We start from the raw sequence: 21,730 nt of genomic DNA, 5'->3' as shown, positions 1-21,730 counted from the left end.
TTAAAGGGGATTTACCTATTATAAAATGAATATTGTGTAGGGTACTGTGTGGTACATACATAAAAATATAGTTTGTTATATATGGTTGAGATTTGCGGTATTAGATAAGTACTAGTAAGAGTACTAGATAGTTTCGGCTCTTGGCTCGTGAACGATCCACGAAAACTTAATTTTATATAAAATTGCACTAAATCAAAACAATTATTTAAATTTAAATTTTATTTCTAGTTATTCTCCTTTAAAATCAACAAAAATAAAATAATTATTTATGTACCGCGCTTTAACCATGCATGTAATAAAACTTTTACGACTGCTGTGATATCAAAGTAGTACCTATTGATTCAGTCCTATGGAGTCATGTTTCGTTTAGCATATTATATTGTAATAGGTATGGTTTTCTTTAACTAACGTAATCTTCATTTATACTAATAATAGAATAATTTAGAATGCTGAATAGTTTGTTAATTTGCTTGCTTGAACGCACTAATCTTAGGAAAAACGGGTGCGATTTGAAAAATTATTAAGCTATTGCATAGCTTCTATCGCGGGCCTTGAGACCGAATCGAGAAATTCCGTAACGAAAAAACCTCACGCTCCCCACTCCGACGGGCTCGGAGGTGTGGCTTGAAGGCATGCTATGCAATAGCTTTACCGCGGCAGTCCCCGAGTGCCACACGTCTTTTTTTCATTAAATATTTAATTCAATAATTTGTACTTAAAATACATAGATGTACTTATTTCAATTTTATTATTTTCGACTTCAAATTAGTTTGAAATTTCAGCGTTACCCCTAATTCTAGCAACACAAATACATTTTAATAATGGTTTAGATTGTAAAAAAATTAAATGTCCGCTAAAAGAAGATCCAGTGTGTGTAAAAGTTTATTATAAAAAAGCGAATAAAACAAAAACGTATCATGTTATTGCATTTAATGAGTGTGAAGTTGGATATATAAAGTGTCATGCAGGTATTTTTTTAATTTTTTTACTGCTACTACTATTTTTTTATTTCTTTTTTATTGTAAATAGCAAAGTGCTTAACCACAATGTCACCTATAAGATTATTTATTTATGTTTTACGTAAATTAAAGATTCTAATAGTAGTACACGCATCGACCCGCATATGTATTTATATCAGAAACTGGTTAGAATTGAGATTATTTAATAACTTTCCGCCCACAGCTTCGCCTGCATACTCAAAAGAAAGCCCTCATTCCTGTTCCCGTGGGATTTCCGGAATAAAAACTATCCTTTGTCCTTTCTCTGATCTCGCAACTGTCTCTGTACCAAATTTTATTCAATGGGTTCATGCGGGAACGGGCAGAGTCAGTTTCGCATATTTTATAATATTATTTAAGATATCGGGTTAGAATAGTCATTTATAAAGCTATATGAATAACGAAAAGAGTAGTTATAATTTCTAACAGAGTGTAATGTGCATTTTAGATTTAAAAGCTTCGATTGTGCCAATGAGAAACTGTGACCATTCCATTGAACATTCAAACAATATTACAAAGTCAAAATGTAAGTTAATCTCTATAAATATCACTTTTCTTTAGCTCTTTTTGTATGTACATAAAATTCTCGTGAATTCTCTCGTGAATTTAATTTACGGGGTTCCCATTTGATGATGCGATTTTCACAGTAGTTTTACACTCTGTGGTTTCATCGGAACCGAATTATTTACTTACTCTGTGATCACAAAGCGGGTAAAAGGCAAAGAGAAGCATTGGAATAGTTTTAGATCCAAATTTTGGCGCCATTTCCGTACATTTTTAATTTAATATTCTAATCAAAAATAATTTCATGAAACTGGCTGTATAAAAATAATAACATTTTGTATTGTTTTCCAGTTAGAAAACGTGCTAAACGACAAGTTACAACAATGAAATTTATACAGAGTAAGAAAAAACAATTATTTATTTTTAGTGAAGAAAACTAAACTTCACTGTGTTCCATCGAACCGTTTTTAGTGACGAGGTCGCGGGTGGTGTGTAGAATTCATCCGCGATTATGCAAATTTAATTTACCTACTTCGAGTTAGAAAATAATGTTGTGGCTCAACACAAACAGAGTACAAACAATAAATTTCCATATAAAATGATTATTTACGTCAATGCAGCCAAAGCAGTAAGCAAAGTTTCTACAGAGAAGAGTCAGCAAACTGTAGTTCCTCTTAATTATCTCAGGTACGCATAAGGCACATAAGATAGCTGGCAGAGCTGATTATCATTATGGTGATAGAGTTTCCTCGTCTGATGAAGATACGCCTACTGAAGGTAGAGGTAATGAATGAATCACTTCCTACGTCATAGTATAAAACAAAGTCGCTTTCTCTGTCCCTATGTCCCTTTGTATGCTTAAATCTTTCAAACTACGCAACGGATTTTGATGCGGTTTTTTTTTAATAGATAGAGTGATTCAAGAGGAAGGTTTTAGTATATAATTTATTAGGTTTTAGACAAAGCGGGCGAAGTCGCGGGCGGTATTGTATTAATAAATATCTTTATTACGTCGGTTCATTTGTGGTTCATTTAGGATTAAAATATGATAATAATTATGACTTGTAATTCAATAATTTTAGTTACCTACGACATAAGTTAGTAACCGTTTGGAAATATTTGAGACTAGCTGCGCTCCGCGGTTTCACTCGCGTGGCTCCGCTTCTGATGATATATAGCCTATAGCCTTTCTCGTTAAATGTGCTATCCAACATCGAAAGAATTTTTCAAATCGGACCAGTACCTAGTTCTTGAGATTAGCGCGTTCAAACAAACAAACAAACAAACATACAAACGAACTCTTCAGCTTTATAATATTAGTATAGATAATTCCTAACGGTAACTGTTTAAATGTGGTTTAAATTGAAACCATAGACAAACAAGAAATAAGAAACGAGTGGTCAAAGACGCGGGTTCGAATTCCGCCTCGTGTTCGAATTTTTACTATTCTTTAAAATAACTAAATCAAATTCAAGATAAAGAAACTGTTTTTTTGTTTCAGTGAATCAGAAATTGACCATGAAACATGACGTTGCTAGCCACGAGGTTGTGAATATCGGACACAATGATCCAACTGTAAATACGATAAAAATAATAATATTTTTACATTTAGTCGTAAAAATAAATTAAAATATATCTGTTAGGATTTATATAAAAAAAACTTCTTAACCGATTAAACTTTTTACCGGGTAAAACATTAGAAAACATCTTTACTGGGTGACTGGGCTAGATTTGATTTCTATCTAAATCACTACATAGTATAAAACAAAGTCGCTTTCTCTGTCCCTATGTCCCTTTGTATGCTTAAATCTTTCGATGCGGATTTTGATGCGGTTGTTTTTAATAGATAGAGTGATTCAAGAGGTAGGTTTTAGTATATCATTTATTAGGTTTGAGACAAAGCGGGCGAAGCCGCGGGCGGAAAGCTAGTTCTAACTAAGCTAAAAAGTACTTATCCGCATTTTTTTGAAAGGGATAGTCCATATCAAAGACAGGCAACAACTCACTTCGAGAAATAGAAGCAGTCAGCGGAGTCTTCTTATTTCGATAAAAAGAAAGAAATTAAATGAAATTTTATCTTTTCTTACATATTTCCGTTATTAGAATCTCTAGTCCTTGATGCTTTAGCGATCCGTCCCGGCTTACCTGCATCTTCAAAGGTCGAAGAATTTTTTAAATCAATCCAGTAGTTCCTGAGATTAGCGCATACAGACTAATAAAGTAGAAACAAATAAACTCTTTTATTATTAATATACATAATATAGATGAAAAAGAATTGCTTTTTAGGAACAAAATCTGGAAAATGATAATATAGAAAAAGAAGGTGATAAAACTAACGCATCTGACGAAACAGTTACGAACACACACGAAAACAAACAAGATGAATTAGATCAGCCAAATGATAGCAAAAACGCGATGGTAGAATTAGAATCAAATAGCGTTGAGAAAACTGAAAAGCCAAAGAAATCAGATGAAATGGCTGATAATGGTGAGATATTTTAATTTAACTTTAATATGTGTATTGAACACTTATATAAGGCATACTAACACCGAAAGAATTTTTCAAATCGGACCAGGGGCCTTAGACAAAGTAACAATTACAAAACGATAACGAAGTTAGAAATCGCAAAAATGTATGGGATTGACATTAGATAGACCACGTGATCTAACGCGGCGTATGTCAATAGATAGACCACGTGATCTAACGCGGCGTATGTCAATAGATAGACCACGTGATCTAACGCGGCGTATGTCAATAGATAGACCACGTGATCTAACGCGGCGTATGTCAATCCCATACATTTTTGCGATTTCTAACTTCGTTATCGTTTTGAAATTGTTACTTTGTCTAAGGCCCCAGTAGTTCCCGAGATTAGCGCGTTCAAACAAAAAAACAAACTCTTCAGCTTTATAATATTAGTATCGATTATAAACTAAAATTACTGGCTTGCTTTCTATAAATAAGAGACAGAGACTACATGTATAGCAAAAAGTGTCGTTACAACTTTTGATCTTAGATTTTCGACCAGAGATTGGCGAGGATGCGTAGCGAGGAATGTGTTTGTAAATAACCAATCATATCGCTTCATTTGGTTTGAAGTTTGAAACGATACTATTGGTTATTTACAAACACATTCCTCGCTACACATCATCGCACATTATTGGTGGAAAAGTTAAATTTTCTAACCGACTTCAAAAAAAGGAGGAGGTTATCAATTCGGCCGGTATGTTTTTTTTTTATGTATGTACACCGATTACTCCGAGGTTTCTGAACCGATTTACGTGATTCTTTTTTTGTTCGATGCGGGATGGTGTCGAATTGGTCTCATAAAAATTTTATTCGGATAGGCCCAGTAGTTTTTATTTTATGGGCATTTTTGCAAGTGCAAGTTTGAAGTCGGTTGTTTTTAACGCAGTTATCACTTGTATTATTTATTATGGTATGTAAAGTGAAATTTTTATTGTTTCTTAATTTCTACAATATATAAGTTGAAAAAACAAAAGAAGAGAAACAAGAGATACAGTCAAGTAAATCAAAAGAGAGATACGAAGACCATAGATACTCTTCTGAAGAAACTAAGTTGGGTCATAATGACAAAATCGTGAAAGACGTACCGGATGATTATGACAAAATTAAAGAAACAAATGGTATGTCTGTTCAGTTGTAAGACATTACACTGTACCCTGAATATCACTTATTTAGATAAAATTGGACTGTTTGTAAAATTGAAATAACCACTTTTTACTAAATAAGTGTTATTCAGGTAGATGTAGTTACTCAAAATAACAATTTCAACAAAAAAAAAATCGTATATCGCACACGTGTCAGAAGTGAAACTTCTTTGGCAATATTCAAAGGTAGCAAAATCATCGCCTTACGTTATTATACAACGCGCCTACAGAAGTTTCACTCCACTATAAATTAAGAAAGAAAGAAAGAAAGAAATTACTGTTCCGTCTGTATGTTTGTTGGCCTTATTTTGGTGAAACTTTAAAGGCTGGTAGCTAATGTATTAAAATGTAGCTAAGGTTACACGTGGACGAAGTCGCGGGAACAGCTAGTTTATTTGTAATACGTTAGTCTTGTATTTAATTTGTAATTTCTCTCCGTACGTTTGGTTGCCTGGAGAAAATCGATATACAATATTATAACAGGGTGTAATCGTTAAGTGTGCACAAGCGATTATTCCGTAACTATTACATATATGAAATGAAATGAAATGAAATGAAATGAATGAAATGAAATGAAATGAATGTATTTATTGCCACAATAATTTGCATACAAAGAAACTTAAATCTACTTAACCTAATAACAAAATTGAAAAGAAAAAATAAAAATAAAAAAAAGAATATATTTTTGTGGCAAAAGGCCCAGACTCAGCTATGCTGTTGACTCTAGAGTACTACAGCGCTGATTTTCAGTCTGGCCTTGAGTTGAGGTTCGCCGTCAACAATCTGCCTACGTAATTATCTACTATATACTTTATATATATTATATCTATACTAGACTAAGTAACTCTTAAAAAATAACAACCAAAATTGAAACAACGGAAAAAACAATACAACAAAAAGGAATCGACAGTTCACTACTATGTTACGTTCACATATACTTAATACATATTCAACGCTAAGAGGTTGAGTTTTTAATTATCACCACTAATCTGTTTTTTTATTAAAAAGATCTTCAGTTTTTTTTTAAAAGTTATATATGCCATATCTAATCTTAGTGGGGGAGGGAGATCATTCCAGATTTTAGTGGCAGAAAACTTAAACCCTCCTCTGAAACCTGAAGATTGGTGTTTTGGAATGGTCAGTTTATTATCTGTTTTACTTCGTGTATTTAGTCCATGCGAATCTTTAGCCCACGACAGTTTCTCATACAGGTAAACAGGCTTGCCAGTTCTAATAATCTTAAATACTAGGCCCGCTAGATGAAGCTCTCGTCTTCCCTTCATCTTTAAAATGCCCTTTTTATTGAGGTATGGTGTAATATGTTCGCGTCTCGGTATACCAAAACAGAAGCGGGCACAAGCATTTTGAACGCGTTGGATGGCGCGCTCGGTTTTACCGTAGAGTCGCGGCCCGTACACCGTATCACAATAGTTGAAGGCTGATAGCACCAGTGATTCTGTAAGTGTTACCCTGGCTTTCTCCGTAAGATGCTCTCGAAATTGGTAAAAAACTTTGAGTTTATAAAAAGCATTCCTCACCAATAAATTAATGTGATCCTCATATCGGAGTTCTTCATCCATCAAAACACCTAGATTTCTAGCTGAATCCACCCGAGCTATTTGTGTATTGCCTAACCCAATTTTTAAATCTTGTTTTTTTATTTTTTGGCATTGGGTTTTACTGCCACACTCAGAGACGTTTAATGGTTACATAAGTCGTTCCTTAGTACAGATTTAAAAAAGTTCGCTCTCAGAGACAGTTAACGGTTCATTACCGTCCCTTAATGACAATTAAAGTTAAGTACAGCAAAACCTTTACTTAACTTTTTAATGGTTGATTTTGACATTTGCGTTTGCGGACTTGAGGTTTTAAGTTTATTTTTAATAGGTACAAAAATCACATTTAGCATTAATTAAAAGTTTTTTCAATATTAAAGATTGGTAAAGATGTCTGATCTCATAGACTTTATTGACTTTGTGGACTATGCCAGAAGGTATAGAGAAGTCGGGCCGAGGCGGTATTTGTGTACATTCGCATTACAATTAAACTCCTGCGTAATTAACTCCCATGCCGCTTTCTTCTTGGCGACCGACTTGCCATCGGTTATTTTTGATTCCACAATTGGTCTTTTTTTAACCAATTTGACGACGCGGTTGGCGCAGTGGTAAAGTAACTGCCTACTGAGCCGACGATCCCGGGTTCGATCCCCGGTCAGGGCAAATATTTGTGTGATGAACTCAATTATTTGTTCTTGGGTCTGGGTGTTATTATCTATATAAGTATTTATTAAATATTATATTTATCGTCGCCTAGTACCCACAACACAAGCCTTAATTGAGCTTACTGTGGGACTAGGTCGATTTGTGTAATAATGTCCTATAATATTTATTTATTATTTATTTAATTGTGCCAATAAAGCTTTTTCATCGGCGGTGAAATTTGCTACTCTACTGCGTGGTGTTTTTGTTTGAGACTCCTAAAAAGAAACATATATGAACCGATGTTTGTGTCGTATTACTGCTTATATATATTATGATAAAGCTGTAATTAAACTTTATAGCGCGAAAAACTTCTTGTCGGGTGAAACACAACAACACAATCCAAGCAAAGTTTCTTTAACCATTAACCGCAAATAAACTTGAAAACATTGACAGTTAGCAATGAGTGATACCAGAAAAAAAAGGTCCGGTTGCTTTGTATTATTTATATGAAAATAGATGTTTTGCTTTGTCATTCACTAAAAACGACCGGTAAAAGAACTTATTTTAATTTATGTCATTTATATTATTCTAGGAGGTAGCAACGTTGACAAGTGAGCATTTTAGTATAGTTGGTTCTTTGATATGCTGTTCCTCTTGCTATTTCGGCTACAGTCCGGGCTGTCTGGCTGGCCCCAGTGGTTGCGTTTAAATAGTGCGCATCTTATCTGCACAGGAAAATATCCTTAATTTAAAGTCATTTTTTAACGCGTAATTTTTAATCGTTTGCCTTTAGATAGATCCATTAGACATACATTTTTTATTGCAAGGCGTTTTTTTCGTTGTTAAATAGGTGCCAGACGCAATTTTTATTTCAAAATAATTAAAATATCATCGAAATAAGTGAAATTACATCAACATGAGTCCCAGTGAAGGATAAGTAATCACTGGGTTACTTATACTATATATAATATTCATTTTACTATTTACAGTTTTTTTGCAACAATCTACCATATCGCCTCCTTTTGTCCCAACGAACCTCAAATAGGACGTTAATGTAAACTTGATAAAAACCAAATATCATCAAGAAATTAAAGACTTTTTAACGGATTTTAAACGCGATTTATTCATTGTATTATTTTCCCAAGTCTTTAATTTCAAAATGTATAATACTCGCGTAAAATCAAACACTAGAAAATACAAATATCATCAAATTCATATTTATACCCAAAAGTGTAATAAATATGAAACCATCTATTAAAAATATTAGTTTACTAATTATTCAATATAAGTATTAAAAAAGGATAATATAATATAAATAATAAAGTTATTACTTACCTTTTAAGCGGACTCATGTTGATGTAATTTCACTTATTTCGATGACATTTTAGTTATTTTGAAATAAAAATTGCGTATGGCACCTATTTTACAACGAAAAAAACGTCTTGCAATAAAAAAATTATGTCTGATGGATCTATCTAAAGGCAAAAGATTAAAAATTACGCGTTAAAAAATGACTTTAAATTAAGGATATTTTCCTGTGCAGATAAGATGCGCACTAATAAACGCAACCACTGCGGCCAGCCAGACAGCCCGGACTCTAACCGAAATAGCAAGAGAAACAGTATATCAAAAACCCAACTATACTAAAATGACTTTTTTTTAAACGTTGCTAGCTCCCGTAGGTACTATATAGATGCTTTCAATGTGTTTAAATAAAGTTTTTTGCTATTTACTAATAACAGTTTTTCAAGTGTGGCTACACTCACCGTTTATCGATAAGCATTCGATAGAATGATTTGACGTTACTCCGCCCTATGGATACTTAAAGTTGTCATTAAATAATGAACCCTTAAATTTTGTCTCTGGGATGTAGCGTTAATTAGCAGATTTAATGATACGCCATATTAGTGCCCAATATCATTAATTTCGTCTTACTGAGATTAAGCAATAACGCATTTCTTTTGGCCCACACATTAACTACTTCCAGGTCGTTATTTACTTGCAATTCTAAACATTTCGGATCTTTCGTGTTTATAGGATAATAAATTTGAGTATCATCAGCGTATAAATGAACCTTCCCATTTTTTATTTGTTTAACCAAATCTGCTGTGTATATAGAGAATAAAAGAGGACTTAGTATAGAACCTTGAGGACATCCACGGGACAGTGTTCTATCGACCGATCTCTCGGAGTTGTCGCCATTTTGTATAATAACGTACAGTTTTCTATACATTAAATAGGACTGAAACCATTTACATGCATTCGTACTGACCCCATAGTATTTGAGCTTTGCCACCATCATCTCCACGTCTATGCAATCGAATGCTCTTGTGAAGTCTAAAAGAACCAAGAGACTGCCATTGCCTTCGTCACTGTTGGATATTATATCATCTGTGACTTGTGCTAAAGCTGTTGCCGTTCCATGTCCTTTTCGGAAACCTGACTGAACAAGAGGTAGGATATTTTCCTTTTCAATGAACTTTGTAAGCTGATTACACACTATACGCTCTATTATTTTTGCTATTACAGGTAAAATACTAATTGCTCGTAGGTCTTTGAAATCGTTGACAATATCTTTTTTAGGTAATGGTGTAATTCTTGCAATTTTCCAGCAGTCCGGGAAAATACCCTCAGAAATAGACAGGTTAATCATTGAAGTGATAACGGGCAGTGTAACTGATAAGGTCATTCGTATCATTTCAATTGTCAACGTATCGTGTCCAGCAGCGTTTGTGGATATCCCGTTGATTATTTTGCGAACATCATCAATTTCACATGGCTGTATATTAAAGAGCATGGGACATTTTAGTATGAAGCCTGGTATACCTACCAATTTGCGATAAAAAAAAAGTCATTTTGGCGGCAAGAGATGAAACATGTGCCAATCGATAGTACATCAAAATACAAATAGGAAATACTCTTTGGTAAAATGTCGTAATTGATACGGTTTCGGAATAAATAAGAGTTTAAAAAAAAATTTTTCTTTTTAGTTTTTTGAATTATTTGTTACTTCTTACACTTAAACGTTAAGACAAAGCATATACAACTTCTAATTTGTAATAAGTGACGCACCGCACGTGCGTATCCCTACCCCTAGCCCAAAGTTGGTTTATTACTTTGGTTTAGATAGTAATGCAACATTTTAAAACCCTTTTTTTACAAATTAGAAGTTTTATATGCTTTGTTTTAACCTTTAAGTGTAAGAAGTAACAAATAATTCAAAAAACTGAAAAAAAAAATATTTTTTTTTAACCCTTATTTATTCCGAAACCGTATCAATTACGACATTTTACCAAAGAGTATTTCCTATTTGTATTTTGATGTACTATCGATTGGCACATGTTTCATCTCTTGCCGCCAAAATGAAGTTTTTTCAAAATTTCCAACTTTAGGTATACCAGTTAGGTTCCTTGCTTTTTCACGGTTGCTACAACATTCACTATTATAGTAATTAATCAAGTTCCTGTCCGCTGAACTATAGCCATCTATTGTGATGAAAGAATCTTGAATTTTATTTGCATTATTCAGATGCTGTGGTATGGTGTATCTTCTAGTTGCATTACCAGTTATCGCTATTTTTCTTAGATATTTCCACACAATAGATGGTTTATCAACGTTATTGTTAATGTAATATCAAAAAACTTTAAACTGATATCGAAAGTACTTTTAGATATTTCTCGTTTTATTTTTAAAAATTTTTACGGCCATTTTACTCATTGTTAAGTACTTTCGATATCAGTTTAAAGTTTTTTGATATCTGTATTAGTTACGGAATAATCGCCTGTGCACACTTAACGATTACACCCTGTATAGCGATAACACCGCCATTTGTTTTAATAATTTTTAATTGGATTAATTCATATTTAGAGCAATAAAGAAATTAGAAAAATAAATAAATTTTCAGTTGACATGGACGAATATAACAAAGACTGTCCTACCATCTGTCCGTCTAGAGACATAATGCTATGTGCGCGGTGTAACCATGGTGTATACCGTACTTTTATGAGCGTATGCCATTTGAGGGTATTCGCATGCAAACATAGTGATGAAAGTAAGTCCTATAACCTTATGTTTGTATTTCTTTGTCCATTCATTAATGAATGCGATGAAAAGTGAAAAAAAATCAAGCAATCATTAATTAATTTTATTAGAGGCGGTAGACTGTTGAAATTCGACTATAACCATAAACTAAAGAGTATAAATACAAAAGTAAATAATGTGTGTGTTTGTGTGTGTAAAATGTAAGATTGTGTTAATATATTTTTATGCATTGTTTCTAAAAATATTATCGTTTAGAACCTTTTCTATGTAAAGTTGCACTTTAAAAATATGTTATCACAGAGGAGCCAAGAGTATCATCACTACATACAAACAAATTCGCTTTCTCTGTCCCTATGTCCCTTTGTATGCTTAAATCTTTAAAACTACGCAACAGATTTTGATGCGGTTTTTTTAATAGATAGAGTGATTCAAGAGGAAGGTTTTAGTATATAATTTATTAGGTTTTAGACAAAGCGGGCGAAGCCGCAGGCGGTAAGCTAGTAATGTATAATCACAGGAGACTACGCAATTTTTGTATATTAGAATTAACATACATATACATACTTCAAGTGTGTCTTTTAAAATACGTACCTACTTTATATGAAATTCAAAATGTGTACTTCTTTTCTAGAATTGACCCTAGTATCCCGGAAACCATGTGTCCAATCCGCACCCTTTCTCACCGACATGCCGGACCCAGAAGGTCGAATCTCGGAACCCGGGGACCGGGATCCCGTGTTACAATTCATTGTATGCAGGGCGAAGGGTTTATTGAAGAAAGGTTAGAGAATAATAATAAAAACAGCGTGTGTACCGAGCACACGTGTCAGAAGTGACTTTGGCAAGATTCAAAGATACCAAAATCGTCGCCTCCATGACGTGACGGTATTGTCATGACGCAACCTTGAAATTTTGCTCTCAACGCGAGCATGTGTGCCGAGCACATGTGTCAGAAATGAAATTTCTTTGGCAAGAAACCAAAATCGTCGCTTTACACCATGGCGTGACGGTATTTCCATGACGCGATGTTGAAATTTTCCACAAACGCGCCTAAAGTTTCACTTCAAATACCTAATTCAAAGCTACACAACTCACAACACCACACAGAAAAATCAACACCATACTATAACACAATACGATTATAAAATTTACAAAAAGATTGTTATAAAACACTAGCTGTACCCCGCGGTTTCACCCGCATTGCTCCGCTCCTGTTGGTCTTAGCATGATGATATATAGCCTATAGCCTTCCTCGATAAATGAGCTATCTTACACCGAAAGAATTTTTCATTTTTCATCGGACCAGTAGTTCCCGAGATTAGCGCGTTCAAACAAACAAACTCTTCAGCTCTATAATATTAGTATAGATTATAGTATAGATTTGTATGTTGTTTGATATAAAGTTTTATATATTACTTATATATAGATATATTAGATAATTTAAATAAGATAATTTTTTATGCTTTTTGTTGCAGGTGATCCAAAGTGCACTTTTGATGATGTTTAATTTCAAGGAATTACAATGTTATTTTTACCAAAAATAAATTTAATGGAAATTTTCTTTGTTGTTTCCTAAATGTTTCAGAAATTAAAGACTTACCTATTATGATTAACTTAATTATTTTAACCACAATTTGAACTACCAATTAATTCCGACCGCATCCTTGGTACAGTGGTTGACGCGTGAGCGTAGAACCGAGGTGTGCTGGGTTCGATTCCCGGTGGAGACGAAGAAAAAAAAATGTCTCGGTCTGGCAGGACACAGAAGGCTGATCACCTTCTTGTCCCTAAAGAGAATCGATCAGTGAAACAGATGTATGCATAATGCATCTGCCCCTTACCCCACTTGGGGACATGGGACTTCACTCACCACTTAATTATTTATGCTTCTTATAAGAAAGGATAGGTATTATAAAAACAACAGGCAAATCCACATGTACATTTTATTTCCCTTTTTCATTAAAATTCTTTTCATACATAATCTCATCGAAATCAGTGCTTTGACTAGCTGTAAAAACGAAAATCGAAAACTAAAACTCAAATAGACAGTCTAATATATTATGTATAATTAGAAATTAGTATAAATTTAATTTATTGGAATGAACAAAAGTCATTTGTAGATTTTCCAAAGCATTGTTAAATATCTTTTTATAAAAAACATTGCCTGTCCATTGCCTGTCAAACGGGTGAAGCGGGAACAATTAATAATTATAGAACTATGTAGGCGAAAAACATGAATGGAATGTAAGAATTTTTATTTTTTGAAATTCGGGGATTTACAATTCATAGACAATTTTTACGTAGGTACAAATTTTGTCAATCATATGACGTCATTGGACGTCAAACATCGAACGATCAGTGCTGCCATTTTCTTGCAATGAAAATTATCGCATCTAAGGGGAAATAAAGACAAGCACTTACACAGTATGTACATAATATCATTGTTATAGATTTTTTAAATAATATACGCATATTTTAAACATGAAATCCTATAAAATATTTTAGAAATAATAATTTACAGATAAAATCTTGTAAATTGAATCAATTTTAATTTCTGATCGGATTTTCTTTATTTAACACATAAATAATAATCAGTACTTATCTGGTTGTGATGATTTTATATTAAAATAATTATTCGGTAATTTATCTTTATCTGTCACTAGCTATCCGCCCGCGGCTTCGCCCGCGTTTTCAAAGAAAAACCCGCATAGTTCCCGTTCCCGTGGGATTTCAGGGATAAAACCTAGCCTATGTTACTCGTGGATAATGTAGCTTTCGAATGGTGAAAGAATTTTTCAAATCTGCCAAGTAGTTTCGGAGCCTATTCAATTCATACAAACAAACAAACAAAAAATCAAACCTTTCCTCTTTATAATATTTGTATAGATTTAAACAGCTGTCCCTGTGCAACCGTGAGCCGACACATGTTTTCTTACTTTAACTGCCTTCGTTTATGAAAAATGTCCACCATCAGCTGCTAGGCACTTTATTACAATTCTATAAAATGTAAAATAAACGCATAAAAAAATGTAAAATGCATATAGGCTATGAAAAAAATGGAGAAAATTTTTGAAGAATGTTGCAACACAGATGTGTCAATACGGTGGAATTTTGTATTAAAAAATACGTTGAACAATGAACACTTGAACGTTATACATCCTTCCTCTATGACTTGAACACTAGTACTCCGCAGTCCGCTCTTTGGTCCGCTTCGCTAGGAGTACCAGTGTTCTGTGATCACTACAGTCTTTCAGAATTCAGTGATCAGTCTTTGTTCTTTGTTAAATCTCACATTGTTCGAATAGTTTTTTACTTTTTTAATGTAAGGAATCGTTATTACTTGTTATCGCAAGCCAGTGTTCTTAGCGAGTGACATTGCATTGTGATGAGTTTATTTCAAAATATTACGATGATTTAAAAACTGAATATTAAATATCCCTGCGAAGTGGGTAAGTAATATAAAATTATCTCTAAAATGCAGCAAAATCTAAATAAATGCTATATGTATGCGAATATATATAGAGCTAGCTTTCCGCCCGCGGCTTCGCCCGCGTTTTCTAAGAAAAACCCGCATAGTCCCCGTTTCCGTGGGATTTCTGGGATAAAACCTATCCTATGTGTTAATCCAAGTTACCCTCTATATGTGTGCTTAATCTCATTGTAATCGGTTCTGTAGCTTTTGCGTGAAAGAGTAACAAACACACAGACATCCTCACAAAGTTTCGCATTTATAATATTAGTAGGACATTTGCTAAATGATCTGGTCAGATACTGTAGCTAAATAATATTATATTATCAGCGTAATTCGTAAAGCAAACAGATAAATAGATCAAATACCAAGATAACAAATATTGTGAATGCAACCTGTTGATCATGTTGAGTCGGTATTGGTTACACTAACGAGAACGGTCCGCCCCGGCTTTGCCCGTGGTACATGTTTACGATTTCTCTCCATAAGAATCATCCTTGTGCTTCAAGGAATATTATAAAAAAAAAAGAATTAACGAAATCGGTTCAGCCATTCCTGAGTTTTGCATAGCATTATATAGCTACAAAGCTTGTACTAAGGTAATATGTTACTGCCAAGCACCAAAATAAGTCATCTAGTTTAAAGTCTAGCATGTTTATTTAAACTACACTGTGTAATAAACTAATAAACAGCCTAAATTAAATTCGGGATCTTTAAAAATTTAAATTCACCCACCCTCATGTTAAATTTTGCAATTCTTACATACATTTTACCATTTTCAACTGTCTAAAAAAACCTCAGAACTTTTTTTTTTTCTATAAAAGCTAGTCCATTAAAATCTATAAATAATAAATATCTAAAAATTAAGATATCTTTATTCTTTACTATCATAATAATAATCTACTACTTATATAAAAATAAGTCGGGTTTTCCTTCCTGACCCTATAACTCCAGAACACACAAACCGATTTCCACGGTTTTGCATTAGTTGGAAAGGTCACGGGCTCCGTGAGGTTTATAGCAAAGAAAAGGTGTCTCTGGTAGCGAAACGGAGTTCGCCCAGTTTGTTAGTGCTTAATAAATGAGATGTTTTTAAAGAATACGTAGACAAAATTCAATGGTGAATTGACGCATGTTGTCACTCATTCTCTCACATTGTCACCTACCTTAACAGGCTCAATTTCATTTCTGTTTTTCTCAGCTTTAATGTTATATTGTTGATATTGCTTGTTCACGAGAAGTCACATTTAATTCATTTATGTTTTGTGTTTCATCAAGAATTTTTTGTTAAAGTTAAGTTAAGTTTGTTAAAGTAAAAGAAAACAATTATTGTACCTTTGTAATTTGCCGTTTTTTGTCACACAATTTTACTATTATCGGTGTGCCTTGTAATTGGCGTTTTTATATGTAATTAGTATAATTTATCTTATCAACAGCTGTAAGGTACCTTTTATGAATAAAATAAAATAAAAAAAATAAAAATGTTGAGAGTGAAATTTAAGGTTTAAAGACATTAATTCTCATCAGGACATGAAGTCATGTAGAAACCTAATTTTAAAGTCGCGTCATAGCAACACCGTCACATCATGGAGTAAGGCAACGATTTCGGTATCGTTTTAAATCTTGCCAAAGTTTCACTTCTGACACGTCACATACATTCAGCATACATACTTTATTTTGTTACCTAATGTTGGCACTTTTTTTTGATAATTATTCTTGTTTACAGGTACAAAATGGACTCAAGTGTATTTATAGCACAAACCAAAATGTTTCCAATAGATAATTATTTACCGTTGACGTTTAAAAGGAATTATTCCAGAACAGTTCCTGTTTATATGAGCAGTTGGGATACATGTGATGAGTTCTTTGAATTTGAAGTTAAAAATACGTTGGATCCAAATAACAATGGTAAGTTAAGTAAAAAAAAAATATTTATTCAAGAATCAAGCATACAGAAAATAATACTATATATAATAACTAGTTTGCCGCCCGCGGCTTCGCCCGCTTTGTCTAAAACCTTATAAATTATATACTAAAACCTTCCTCTTGAATCACTCTATCTATTTAAAAAAAACCGCATCAAAATCCGTTGCGTAGTTTTAAATATTTAAGCATACAAAGGGACATAGGGACAGAGAAAGCGTTTGTTTTATACTATGTAGTGATACATAATATGATGATACATCTCGTTGATACTTATGGCAATAACGCTGTTAACACAGTAAAATGAGTATACATTTGAACCAAGTATTCATATAGATTATGACTATACTACTATAGTAGTTAGTAGTATACCTACCTAGTATACTACTACTAACTACTATAGTTCATTATTATTAGCCTTTGATCATACTTTTGAAGACATGTATATTATATTATATTATATGGTAGGTTTGTTTGGTAGGCTACTATCGTAGTTAGTAGTATAGTCATTCAGTATAGTATTGTTATAAAGCTGAAGAGTTTGTTATACTTTGTTTGAATGCGCTGTTTGTATGTAACCAATTCCTTTAAAATAAATCGAGATTTAAACCCACTTTAAGTGGGATATTTCTATTCATACTTTGTACCCTTCGTACATTTAAGCACTAGCTGCGTGCCTATAGCCTTCCTCGATAAATGGGCTATCTAACACCGAAAGAATTTTTTTCAAATCGGACCAGTAGTTCCCGTGATTAGTGCGTTCAAACAAACAAACTCTTTAGCTTTTATTAGTATAGATCAGTGACAATACAATAATTTCATCTTATTATAGTATAAGTTTATTTTAACTATATTTTTCAGACTTCCATTTTGAAATGAAGACATGTCACATATGTAACATTGATGTGCCTAAATTATTTATAAAAGAGCACTGTCAGAGTAAAAAGCATCTTATGTTCAAAACAATTGCGAACACAGCTCTTAAACGTATGAGAAATCATATGAATGATGTTGACGAAAGCACACCAGACTACATACCTAATGTTTATTTCTGTTCAACATGTGTGGCTGTGGTTAAAATAAGTGACAAAGATTATCACACTCGTCAGCAGTCACATAAGAACTCTCTCATCGCTGATAAACTTCTCAACAATTTCCTCTCGTTGTATACACATTATAACGATGACAACGATAAAGATAATTTAGATAGTGCAGAAGATTTAAATGTTCAGGATGATTCCAACACTACCGTCAAGTTAGATACATCAAATAATACTGATTTATCGTTGCTTGTTCCAAATGACGTTACAGATAATGAATCAAATAATATAACTACTAATAAAAAGCAAATACTTGATTCTATTCGAAAAGAACTCCATACAATTGATGAAATTGTGATGAAAGGGATAAATCGTAAACAGTCTAGTAATTTAAAACAACAGGCCAAATCAGATAACATTTGGAATAAAACAGAATCGAACAATGTTCCAAATGAAGCAAAGATGCATATGGTAAAACCAATTGATAATTTAAAATACGATGAAAATAAATATTCTCAATTGAAAGATAATAAAATTCAAGATTCAAAGGAGAATATGATTGATGCGAACAAACCAGGAAATCGAAGTAAGGCAATATCAAAAGTACAGGAAATAAATGAAGAAAATGATAGTGATGAAACAAATGAAGAATTAACTCTAATAAATAAAGAAGAAACACAAAAAAATAAAGATGAATTAAAAACAGATGACACAGAACGAAACAATTTACAATCAAGTGAAACAAAAGATTTAAAAATAAAAGACGAAAAGCATAGCCGAAACAGAGACACAAATAAAATTACTAACACACAACAACTTCCAGACTTGAATACTAGTTCTAATAGTTTCAAAATCGGCAATACAATTGCTAAAGATCTTTTCGAGAGCCATAACAATGCATTAAAAGATCTTAATGCGCATAAAATTAAAATTATAAGTGAGAATTACATGGAAATTCAGTGTACTGACGGTGCTAAAGTCTGTGTATGCAGCGATAATTATTTCTGTGTCGGAGTTGAATCAGATGATAATATTTACTGTGAAATTTGCACAGAAACATTTGTTCCTGTAAAACAATTGGAACATATAAAAAAAAAACATATGCACGATTTAAACGCTCCTTTAGAAAACGAACACTGTATAAGAAATGTGAGTTCAACATCTAATATTACTAACGGTGCATTTACAAACGAGCGAATGCTCACTCTAACCCTGTTATGTCAAATTATTTTAGTGTAAACAGGCGTAGAGCATTCTTTCGTTGTTCTTAGTGCGTTCGAAAAGATTCTATGCAATGTTCTAATACTGAACAACACTGAATACGAGTTTTCGTTTACACTAAAAGATCAGGAAAGAATGCTCTAGCTCTATGTTCGTTTGATGTAAATGCACAGTAATACTATCTTTCTGCCAATGGCTTCGCCTGCGCAGTTAAACAAAAACCCGCATAGTTTTCCCGCATTTCTGGGATAAAACCTATCCTTTGTCCTTTCTCAAATCTCGAGCTATCTCTATACCAAATTTGAAGTAAATACATATATACAGTACTTTCTGAGTTTAGCCCGGATATACAGACATACATAGAAAAATTCTAAAAACTTTATTTTTGGCTTCGGCATTTATTGTAGATCACGCCCCAAGTATTCAAAAGATAGGAAGATTCATTTCACTTATTTATACAACAATATTTCATTTCAGCTTGGTGAAAATATTTACCATTGCGTTCTATGCAATGACATTAGCGATGATCTAAACAGACACATTAACACGAAATATCACGAGAGACACTTGGAAAAGGCTCTAATTAAAAAAGGCAATACAAATACTGAAATAGAAATAAAAGATGAACCATGGGACGTGATATTTTATGATGAATTAGATTCGCCAGCAACGGAAATATCTGAAGTCGATGACGATGAAAATGTCATAGATAACATAAAAATAAGTTCAGAAAGAATAAGTCTACAAGAAGACAACAAATATTACTGTGATATTTGCAAAACAGATATTCACGTCAACGATATTAAACTACACTTGAACAGTTCAAGACATAAAATGAATAAAATATCCAACGTTCACTATATGATGAAAGATATGGACGTAAATCTGTTGTGCAAAGTCTGTCAAGAGCTTATACACAATGAGCGGACGTCTATAACGTACCATGTTAACAAACTAAGCCATAAAAATGCCTATAACAAGTTATTATACGAGAATTGGATTGAAAAGTTTTACGGTCAACTCCACTGTAGGGTGTGCATGGAGTATATACAGGAAAAGAACGAACTACTGCATATTTACACGAAGAAACACATCAAAATGAAAAATGAAAATGAATTGAACGATCAGGAGGACAAAGAAATGCCGTATTATTGTGATATCTGCGAAATATACCTACCAAAGTCTCAATTTAATATCAAAGAACATGAGAATGATGAATCTCATAAAACTAAAGCCAAATTAGTATCTAAAGATACTGATTTGATGCCTACAAACACTCGGCCAAATAAGGCAAACAATATAGAAACACGTACAGGAATTGAAAAATACAATAAAAATGATACTGAAGAAAAACCAGTATCATACTATTATTGCCTGATTTGTAAAGTTAAAATACCAAACCGTTTGCACAATGTTCGTGAGCATAACAACGGTAGATCACATCTAAAGATGTTGGAATCTAAAAAAATAAGTCTGTCTAATGATAAAAATCCATATTACTGCCAACAGTGCAACGTCAAAGTAGGAAATAATCCGAAAAATATCGATGAACATATAAAGGGGGCAAAACATAGGAGTAATGTTGAAATTAAGGGTGAAACTGCAAGAACACAAACTATAATAAACCAAAATGATAAGACCCATTTAGACACATATAAATCAGTTTTGTTGCGTGATAAAATGAACGATAAAAACGCAAAAAACAATAATTCTGGCTTTGTAAAAACACCAGAAAGTATAGAGGCAATGGAAACTATAGACACTAAAATACAAGCCTTAGACGAAATTTTCGATAGAATTCAGAATGAATTATTGTCTTATAATGCTATTGAAGACCCTAACACGGCAGGTCAATCTATAAAAGTGGAGGAGATACCGTTTTTGAAAGATACAGGCAATCCTAATGAATTGTTATGTGCTATATGCGAAAAAAAAGTGCCGAATACGGAATACAATATAACTACGCACATTCGTGGCGCTAAACATGGGAATAATCATCAAAAATTCAGTATATTGGTTGAACAATGGCAGGAGCTTCGCAGTAAGATGACGCGACCAGATATGATTTATGAAGCGTTTACGGAATTGTTACAATTGTTGGAGGAAATATAATTGATTTTTTTTTAAATAAATGTGTGTCAATTATTGTATCTGTAAGTACTTGTAAGTTAAAATTAAATCGATTTTTGGGAAAGTTCAACATGTTTTTTATTGAATATCGAGTTTTTTTACTATTAATATCTAGTCCGAAATATCCTATTAATTAATCAAGTAAAATAAAATACCTATTGAATTTCCTCCTTTTTTGCAAGTTGGTTAAAAAATTGTCGCTTATTCCTTCATTCAACGAAGTTCACACACTTTTTTTTTTTAATTATAGCCTTATTTATTGTTTTTGTGGCCATTACATTGATATTTCACGTGAGCGAACTTCGGGCGGAAAGCTACTCATTTCAACTTGTCTCCAATGATTAATTAAATCATAATAAAGGCTTAGCACGCACTGCGGTTAAACGTACGCGTTTTATCGTAGGTCTGAAACCGCAAAAAAATGTAACACATAGTTTTCTACACAAGCGCACACATTAGTGACGTTTTTCAGTGACTGATTTTAAAAACGTAACTTGCTACATTTTGATCGCGGTTTGCAAACGCGCGTTT

At 33.0% G+C, this 21,730-nt stretch overlaps 2 protein-coding genes across 3 annotated transcripts; both read left to right on the top strand.

Annotated features, from left to right (window-relative positions):
* Window positions 1-266: 266 nt before the first annotated feature.
* LOC123704731 lies at window positions 267-13,022 on the top strand. 2 transcript variants are annotated; one of them, XM_045653179.1, is made up of 11 exons: window positions 267-388; window positions 783-968; window positions 1,447-1,524; window positions 1,854-1,901; window positions 2,190-2,279; window positions 3,004-3,077; window positions 3,789-3,990; window positions 4,992-5,150; window positions 11,280-11,426; window positions 12,048-12,197; window positions 12,892-13,022. In XM_045653179.1, exons 1-11 carry the CDS (start codon window positions 358-360, stop codon window positions 12,921-12,923), a joined length of 1,197 nt encoding a protein of 398 aa, XP_045509135.1. In that variant the 5' UTR covers window positions 267-357; the 3' UTR covers window positions 12,924-13,022. The 2 variants fall into 2 exon arrangements, with proteins under 2 accessions (XP_045509135.1, XP_045509134.1); XM_045653178.1 differs by having other exon boundaries at window positions 2,190-2,285.
* Window positions 13,023-14,634: 1,612 nt separating this feature from the next.
* Window positions 14,635-21,269, top strand: LOC123704587 (GRIP and coiled-coil domain-containing protein-like). Its single transcript, XM_045652975.1, has 4 exons — window positions 14,635-14,865; window positions 16,612-16,793; window positions 17,670-18,997; window positions 19,547-21,269. The coding sequence occupies exons 2-4, from the start codon at window positions 16,619-16,621 to the stop codon at window positions 21,179-21,181; spliced, it is 3,138 nt and encodes a 1,045-aa protein (XP_045508931.1). The 5' UTR covers window positions 14,635-14,865; window positions 16,612-16,618; the 3' UTR covers window positions 21,182-21,269.
* Window positions 21,270-21,730: the final 461 nt, after the last annotated feature.

Source organism: Colias croceus, chromosome 30, assembly GCF_905220415.1.
Source record: "Colias croceus chromosome 30, ilColCroc2.1".
Lineage (NCBI taxonomy): Eukaryota > Metazoa > Arthropoda > Insecta > Lepidoptera > Pieridae > Colias > Colias croceus.
Note: the sequence above shows the minus strand (reverse complement) of the source record. Positions and strands in the feature narration are given on the sequence as shown.